This window comes from Ursus maritimus, unplaced genomic scaffold (genome assembly GCF_017311325.1).
Source record: "Ursus maritimus isolate PB19 unplaced genomic scaffold, ASM1731132v1 scaffold_2, whole genome shotgun sequence".
In the NCBI taxonomy this organism is placed as follows: Eukaryota; Metazoa; Chordata; class Mammalia; order Carnivora; family Ursidae; genus Ursus; species Ursus maritimus.
The window spans coordinates 100553645-100561827 of record NW_024424452.1 but is presented as its reverse complement, the minus strand read 5'-3'; the positions used below and the strand labels follow the sequence as shown (position 1 = coordinate 100561827).

The 8183-nt window shown below is 52.9% G+C and overlaps 1 protein-coding gene and 1 long non-coding RNA gene across 2 annotated transcripts in view; one reads left to right on the top strand and one right to left on the bottom strand.

The window, feature by feature from the left end:
• Positions 1 to 3135, bottom strand: part of INAVA (innate immunity activator) — a 21193-nt gene extending 18058 nt beyond the window's left edge. The window contains exon 1 of the mRNA XM_040636430.1: positions 2960 to 3135. Within this exon, the coding sequence (XP_040492364.1) occupies positions 2960 to 3120 (161 nt within the window). The 5' untranslated portion in view covers positions 3121 to 3135. The remainder of the gene's footprint in view (positions 1 to 2959) is intronic.
• Positions 1 to 6120, top strand: part of LOC121104044 — a 15127-nt gene extending 9007 nt beyond the window's left edge. The window contains exons 2-4 of the long non-coding RNA XR_005836424.1: positions 1694 to 1735; positions 4571 to 4655; positions 5518 to 6120. This is a non-coding gene — a long non-coding RNA (uncharacterized LOC121104044). The remainder of the gene's footprint in view (positions 1 to 1693; positions 1736 to 4570; positions 4656 to 5517) is intronic.
• The last annotated feature ends 2063 nt before the right edge of the window (positions 6121 to 8183 follow it).

The following is an 8183-nucleotide window of genomic DNA, read 5'->3' as shown; positions in this document are numbered from 1 at the left end:
GTGTGTGTGTGTGTGTGTGTGTGTGTGTGTGTGTGTGGTGAGTAGGGAGAAAGGGGCTCCCCATGGAGGAACCCCAGAAGAAGGCAACAGGGGTCACATCTTCATGGCCTCGAGGGACAATAATGCAATGTGGTGAGCTGTTAGGTGCACAATTGCCCTCCTGACCCTCAGTTTCCCTTTCCAGAAATCAAGGCTTGCAAGACCCCAGAAGTAGGGTGAAAGTCCGCTGTCCATGGGGATACCAGCAGGAAATTGACAAAGTGACAAGAATAGGTCATTGCTCTTTCCACACACTGAAATGGAAACCAAGGCCTGAGTTTTGTCTCTCCCAAATCAGGCTTAAGAAAGCTTCAGGCAAGGCAGTAATTAGGGAACTCCCTATGGGAAGGCTCTAGGGTCCTAAAGAAAGCAAGGGTGGTGTTCTCTTTCCATCCTAGACATTTCGCCCCAGGATTACCAAGGCCTACCTATTACTTACATCCATCCCTCAATAGGGTCCCTGGAGGACTATGCTGAACCCCAGTCCTGGACCCTGCTCCACAGGAGAGCCACTGTGACCCCAGCATCTAAGCCCGCTCCCCAAACATGAGGGGCAAGCCTCCAGGTCTCCCACCACATTGATCCTCAAGCAAACCAAAAACAGTTCAGAACTTGGCGCATTTCATTGGGAGAGGCAAGGGCTAAGGCCACCTGTTGTTACGCCACAGACAACACAGAGACATACTGAAGATTAAGGACGACACCCCTCAACATTTCAACCCACCACCTCCCTTTCTCCCACTCTCTGCTACTGCCACTGTGCCCCTTAACCCTGGGGTTTCGGCACCTCCACATCTCTCTGGATTGCTGCCCTCCTCCAGCCCCATACCTCCAAACCCCATCCCCTTCCCCATTCCCCAGGGCTGGGATGGTGGAAGAAGTCTGCTCCACCAAACATCTCCTGTGGGGCTGAGCTGCGTCACTGATGTCCCGTCCCAGCCCCTACACAGACCCCGCTCACCTTTACATTCCTGTGCACACCCTCTTTCCAAACAGCGCTAGCCCCAGAGTCCTCCGGGCTGACCACCTCCTTCTCTCCCCAAGCTGAGACTGAGGGGCCCCAACAGGGGGCGACCCCTCCTGTGATGTGGAGCCAGCTTTCAGTCTGGTCTCCCAAAGAGCCTGCAGCCCTTCCCTCCCCCTAGTCCTCCCCATCCCCCAATAGCCTTGTCACATTCTTTCAATGACAAGCACAGAGAGATTGACTCAGTGTAACTGGTCCCCTTCCTCCACCTTGCCCATCCCCCAGCTCCAGGTGGGGGTTGATGGAAGTTTCTAGAACCAGCTGACAGCATGTATTTTAATGCACAAAATGAAATTAAGAGAATCATTACGAGAACCAATTATATTGAAATACAGTTCTAAAAACAGAAAAACATGGTAATATATATGCCTCTTTATTAACATTAAACAGGATCCAGCAGTGGGTAATTTCATAGAAGTGATGAATGTGAACAATACTTCAACACAGTTATGACGACTGCAATGTGATGTAACACTGTGAATTTTATTAGGGGCAAAGTCACAGGTACTGCCTATGGTTTCTTGCCTTTGTAACTGAAGGCAATGCTAAATTTTTGTTAAAGGTTGGTGTGAAATAGAAATATTTTTTTTTCCCATCTAAGTTCACAAATCCTCTGAATTCTATCCATAGATGCTTTGGTGCTCAGGACCCAGTTAAGAACTCCGCCATCAGGTAACCCCCCCATTTCTGAGCTCAGAGGAGAGAAACACAGATAATCCACTCACTGCATTGAGTCCCTGGAATTCTCAAAACCCCCTCATTCCCTCAAATTCACATGCAGCATTTCCTGACCAGCAGAAGATGAGGTTTGGGATGGGAATAGCAAACCAACTCTCCCAAGAACCGCAGCTCCAATGGGACAGATCTCACTGTCTGCCATGCCTGTCAACTCAAAATACCAAAAGGGAGGTGGGAACCCCAGAAACTGGCTGGGAACTTTGGGGTTCAGTGCCTCCCTCCCAGCCGGCCTAGGGGGCTGGGGGACTGATGAATGCCCTGCCCCAAACCCCAGAAGCATCAACACCAAGACCACGACTTGGTGGTGAGGAAGTGGTTTCCTTGAACAGAGAGTACTTGGAATCTGATTGTTGAAAGGAGAAAAACTCTATCTCTTTCGGGTTTTCACTTCCCAAGGACAAACCCCCAATCAGGAAACTTCCACACTCTGTAGCCATCCACTTCAACATTTTTTAAAAGTCCATTCCTTAAGTTTCTTCTAATACATGATATTGGAAGTTGTTTAAAGCAAGGGCCCCATCCTACCGTCCTGACATTGCCACCAGCACCCAGCCGAGTCCGGTCTCAGGCACTCCTAAAATCCCACTTAATGAATTAACAAAGGAATGGTCAGCCGCGGGAGTCAACAGAGCAGAAAGAAGCCTAGTAGCCCGGGACCTTCTAGGCGAAGGCGGGTGGGAGAGGGCTCCTGAACTGTTTCCTTTCTCCGCTCTTCTCTCTTCCCACTGGGAAAGGTGTTCGCCTCCAGCAGGCGCTGGTGGAGTGGGCTAGACAGAAGAACTCCACTCGAGCCTGGAATGCGCCCTGAAATCAGACCTCTAGGCTCTCCTTAAAAAAGCCCCTTTGTCCGGTCCACCCTGCTCCCCTCCCCCACGGCGCCCTCCGCATCCAGGCGGCCCCAGACTTTGCTCCTTTTGTTTGGCTGCTTTCTGGCTTCCCGGAACCTGGCCAGGGGATCCACAGGCATGGGGAAGGTCGAAGGAGAGGGGTTGAGCAGTCGGAAATGTGCACTTTGGGTAGGAACTTGAAATTCCCACCCCTTTTGTAAATTACTCCATTCCTTGTAGGGCCAGCTCCGCTAAGGCCGAAGACCATGGGTTCAGGAGCTTGAACCCCCCAGTTCACCCGCGCTGCGTCCCCCTAAGTTTTCCCCCTTACCTGTCCCATGGAGCTCTGGCGCCGCCCGCCTGTCCCCGCGCCCCCCGTTCCTGCCTCGCAGCTTCAGGACCTGTTTGTCCAGGCCATCTCCTCTCTCCCCGAGTCTCCCCCCGGCCTTCCCTCCCGGGAGGTATTTCATTTAACTTCGGCATTTGCAGCATCCCAAATGTTAAAGATCCCAAGACATCTGTCCCCTGGGGCATACCAAGGTCCAGAGGAAAGAGGGGAAAGACTCAAGAAGGGATTCGAGATTCCGAGCCAGGAGTCGGGGCGGGGCCCCGTGTCGGGGTGGTAAGATGCCAGCAGGAATGAGTATCCTTGGGGGACCCCCGTCCGAGGGGGCGAGCTGCCCCCTTCTCCCGCTTTGGGACGCGGGCGTGGCGGGACACCCCCGGCGCTGCCAGTTTCCGCCGCCCGGGCGGGAGGAGGCTCCGCTCTCCGGCCGAGGGCCGCCTTTCATCCGCGCGCTCCCGCCTGGCCGGGGGCCGTTTCCATTCCTGGAGACCCCGGGGTGAAAGAATGAGAGAAGCCGGCAAGAGGGCGCCGCGCCCCTCCCTCGCAGGCCCCTTCCCCTCCTTCTCCCTCGCTGTGCACCGCAGCAGCGCGCTGGCGCAGCCGGCATTGCCTCCCCCTCCTCCGGCCCCAGCCCAGTCCTCCTCCTGGGCGCCAGCTGGTGGAACTCGGGCCCGGCAAGGAGAGGAGCCCGCTCCTGGTGAGCGCCTCCTACTGTTAGCGCTAGCCTCGTGCGCCTCCAGCCATCCATTCATTCACTCACTCTTCCCGCTTTCGGCTGTGCAGGGAACTTAATGAGCACCTACTAGTGCTCAGCACGGTGGATCACAGTTCACATTCTTCCCCGGATGCTTCCCCAGTTGAGGCGAGTAATCAAGTAGCAATAGTATCGATGAAGTAAGAAGGGCTGGAACCCAGGGCCGAGAGACAGAGACAGAGACAGAGACAGAGAGAGAGAGAGAAGAGGAGAGGAGGCTGGGCCAGACGGAGGGTCGCAAAGCGGGAGAAGGCAGTGCCAAGGGCATTTGGGAGATGTAAGGAGGATCTTGAGGCAGCGATGACGCGATATACAAAAGCATAATGGCAAAGAAGCGCAGTAGGTTCTGGGAGCTGCAAGGAACTTAGGGTGTAGGATGAGGAAGAGGGAAAAGAATGAAAACAAAGAAAGCCACGGCTAAAGTGGCGGGCAGAGGCTCCTCAGGAAGCAGAGTAGCTTTGTACGGTTGTCCAGGTTGTGTACCATACTAAGAGGGAGGACTCACCCGTGTTCTGCCCACCAAATTGTGTGCCTTGGTCATGCCTAGAGGCAGTGACTTTCTCTCATTTATACAAAGGTACTGTATGAGCTAAGTTGACTGAAGAGCTGTGTGGGCTAGCTAAGATTTAAGACTTTTATCCTGAAACTGAAGAGAGGCTACTTGTATTAGTCAAGGTTCTCCAGAGAAGCAGAATCAATAGGATATACGTGTGTGTGTGTGTGTGTGTGTGTGTGTGCGTGTGTGTGTATGAGAAGGAGAGAGAGAGAGATGGAAAAAGAAAGATTTATTTTAAGGAATTGTTTCACACTATTGGAAATGCTGACAAGTCCAAAATCTGCAGGGTGGCCTGACATGCTGAAGACCCAGAGAAGATTACGGTTCGAGTCCAAAGGCACTCTGCTTACAGAATTCCTTCATCAGAGGAGGTCAGTCTTTTTTCCTATTAAGACCTTCAACTGTTTGGGTGAGGCTCACCCATTTTACTCTGAGTCTACTGTTCCTTAAAATGTTAATCTCATTTAAAAATACCTTCACAGAGGGGTGCCAGGCTGGCTCCGTTGGTAGAGTGTGTGACTTTTGATCTCGGGCTTATGGGTTTGAGCTCCATGTTGAGTGGAGAGACTGCTTAAAAATAAAATCTTTAAAATAAAAATACCTTCGAAGAAACATCTAGAATAATGTTTGTCCAAATATATGAGTACCACAGGCCTAGCCATGTTGACACATAAAATTATCCATCACACTACTGAAAACTGTCAGTCCAGAACCTAGGCTGACTCACTTTTAGGTCACTTTGAGGAATGAGCAAATGGAGTGGGGAGAGTTTAGAAACAGAGCTGTTTGGAGATGGACCTTGCTTGACTTCACAGCTGACTGACTAAAGACATGGCAGGTAGGAAGGGGGATGAGTCAAGGGGTTCCCAGCTTCAGCATAAGATGTGTTCACCTGAGGACATTGAAGTGATGTCCAGTGAGCAGCCTGGTGGGGGATGGGGAGAGGGCTCTAAAGCACAAGGGAGGTTGGAGAAAGGGGCTTGGGAGCCGCTACAGAGCTGCTGCTCTGGGAGTGGGTGAAATCACCCAGGAAGGGTGTGTCAAATGAGAAAAGGACAGGGAGTGGGGGGGGCGTGGAATTCTGGGAACATTTAAGGGGTAGACAGAAGGTAAAGTGCCTTTGCAGGTAAGCATTATTATATTACTCATGAAACGGGACAGTTTGTTGAAACATTGATTTGTATTCTTTCTCCCTTCCCATTCACCCCTCCCTCTTCTCTGGAAGGAAAGCAGAAGCTTCCTGAAGGTCTTAGCCCTAAGCCTCCTGAGACAATGCCGGGGTCCTGAGGTTCAAGGGCAGCGGTGTGGCTTTTGGAGGCCAGGAAAAAGAGGTGTGATGACCTGGGAATGTGAAGGAAATTAGTGCGCGTCCTGAGCAGCCAGGACCCTGAACACTATTCATGCAGTGCTCTGGAGCGGTAGTGAGACCTCAGCAGGGCTGCGAGGGGGGATGCCCAGGCCCAAGTTTCTAGCCTCGACGTAACCGCATACCACCCATGGCCAGGAAGCAGGAGCCCAGGCTACGTGAGACCCCTGCGGCCTAGAGCAGCTGGATGCCCTGCTCCCTGGAGCTCCCCTGAACCTTCAGGATTCTGCTTGAGAAAATAGCAGTTTTGGCCATTCCAGCAGGCCCAGAACAGAATCAGATTGATTTGTGGACCCGGCCTTGGCGTGTGTGTGTGGTGGACAAAAGGGCATGGTGGAGACTATGGCAAATTCCAACACTGAGGCTCTATCTCAGGGCAGCCATCACTGCAAAGGTCACAAGAAAAGGGCTTCTATTTTTAAAACAAAAGCTAGAACTCCAAATATTTATATGAAATCTTCTGCTTTGTACACATTTGATTCTTTTATTAAAAAATTCAAAAGGAGCAAAATGTATCTGCACTCCTTAGGCTGTAGCTTGAGTTGCTGCCACATGGCTCTGAGCACAGAGCCTGGGACTGGTTTGAGCAGGGTCTAAAGAAGCCAGGGCTGGGGAAGCAGGTGTTCTGGAAGCAGAAACCAGAGCCCTCACGGGGAACCAACTAGCTCAGACTATGGAAGGAGGGGGAGGGGTGCTCACTGGGAGAGGCCACCAAGCACCCAACAGGTTTCTGTCCTTCTCACTTCGGTGGGAGGGGGCCACAGTTCTTCTCCATCAGATGGTTAGTCTTGGGAAGTGGTGGAGGGGTCTTGGGAAAAACATTCTGAGTTCTTGCTGGAGAGGAGAAGGGGGAATAAGCTGGGAACCCCATAGCTTAGCTTCTGAAAGCCTCGTGGTGGCTAGGCAGCTGCAGGTCTATGCTGGGAACAGCCCTCCCCCACATACTGCAGGGGGGGGGGTGCCCCAAAACCCTCCCTGCCCATGGGAGCTGCCCTGGTCCTGCTGACTCAGGTGTCCTCAGGCTCTTGGGCCTAGCAGAGATGAGGCTCGCTCACCTTGTCCTCCCTCCCCTCCCCCCTTCCTCTGTGGGCTGGGTGAAGAGAAAGAGTGGATTCTCAGTGGCCCAGACAGTGCCCTGTCGATGCCCTCAGCAAGAAGCTTTTTGGAAACCCCAGAATGACTCGGAGCCCGAGGCCCTGTTTCCTCTCCTGACCGCATCCTGCAGCTCACAGATGGGGGCAGGGACAGGAGGGGCACTGCCTGTTGGCATCTGCCTGTGTGGGCCAGAACCCTCTGGACTGGGCGCAGGCTGGCTGCAGGCAGGTGAGTAGCTATGGGAAATCCATACGACCACCTTAGGGGGTCAGGCCAGGGGGTTTCACTCAGCTGCCTCAAGGGAAGAGCACATGGGGCCAGGACACTGAGTTTCGAGAGCTGCTTGGAATGCAGGGCGGACCCATCATCGGGGCTCAGACTCCTGAGTTGCAGGAGATGGAAAAGGAGCCCACTGCCCCAGGACACACCAGCATCCTGCAGGCCAGCAATTCTCAGCTGGTTTCTGAATGCCACCAGATCCTCTCCACCTTGTTTAGAGTGCTGCCCCTTACCCTCCCCACCTTCTCTGTCTTCCCTTTAATTTTTCCTTTGCCTTCTCTCGTTCTTCCTGCCCCTTCCTCTCCACCTTCTCCATCCTAGCCACCAGGGTTCCCATAGGATTCCACAGGCCACATGTGTCTGAGCACCTCCAGTACAGAGCATTGGCCTCTGAGACGCCATCCTCCCCACTTCCCCTACTGCTCAAGCCTTAGTTGTAGCTTGCTCTCCCTAGTGGGACCACCAGGGGGCGAGAGTTGATCGCTCTTGGATCTGATGTTCTGGTCCTTCTTCCCTGTGCCCCGGAGGGAAAAAAGTCCTGAGAGTGAAAGTGACGGAGGGTGGAGTGGAGTTGTCCTAGGCTCTAATCTAGCCTGAGACTTCCTTGCTTCCTATAGCCCAGCTGGTGGAAGCCGTGGACCTCTCCTCCCCCGAGGGCTGAACTGCCCCCTCCTTCCCTGCAAGCCCCAAGCCGCCAGTCTACCTTCCCTGGCTCTGGGATCACTGCCCAGCATACCCTCAGGCTCTGGTCTCCAGCCATTCTCTCTTCTGTTTCTAGAGACCCAGAGAATTTGAAACTTTAAAAAAAAATTTTTTAAGTGTATTTATTTATTTACTTAGTTGAGAGAGAGAACGAGAGAGCAAGCAGGAGAGGGGGGTTAGGGACAGAGGGAGAGGGAGAAGCAGACACCCTTCCAGGGAGAGAGCACAACACCAGGCTTGATCCCAGGACCCTGGGATCGTGGCCTGAGCTGAAGGCAGATGCTTAACCGACTGAACCACCCAGGTGCCCTGAGAATTTGAAAATTTAAGAAAAGAGTGAATTATGTTAAAAACAATAAAACTGCAAAGATAAAAAGCTAAATACCAGAGCAGAGAAAGCAGTGATTTTGGGGGGGCTTTCAAATATGGCAGAGACCAGCACCCCGACAGATAGGAC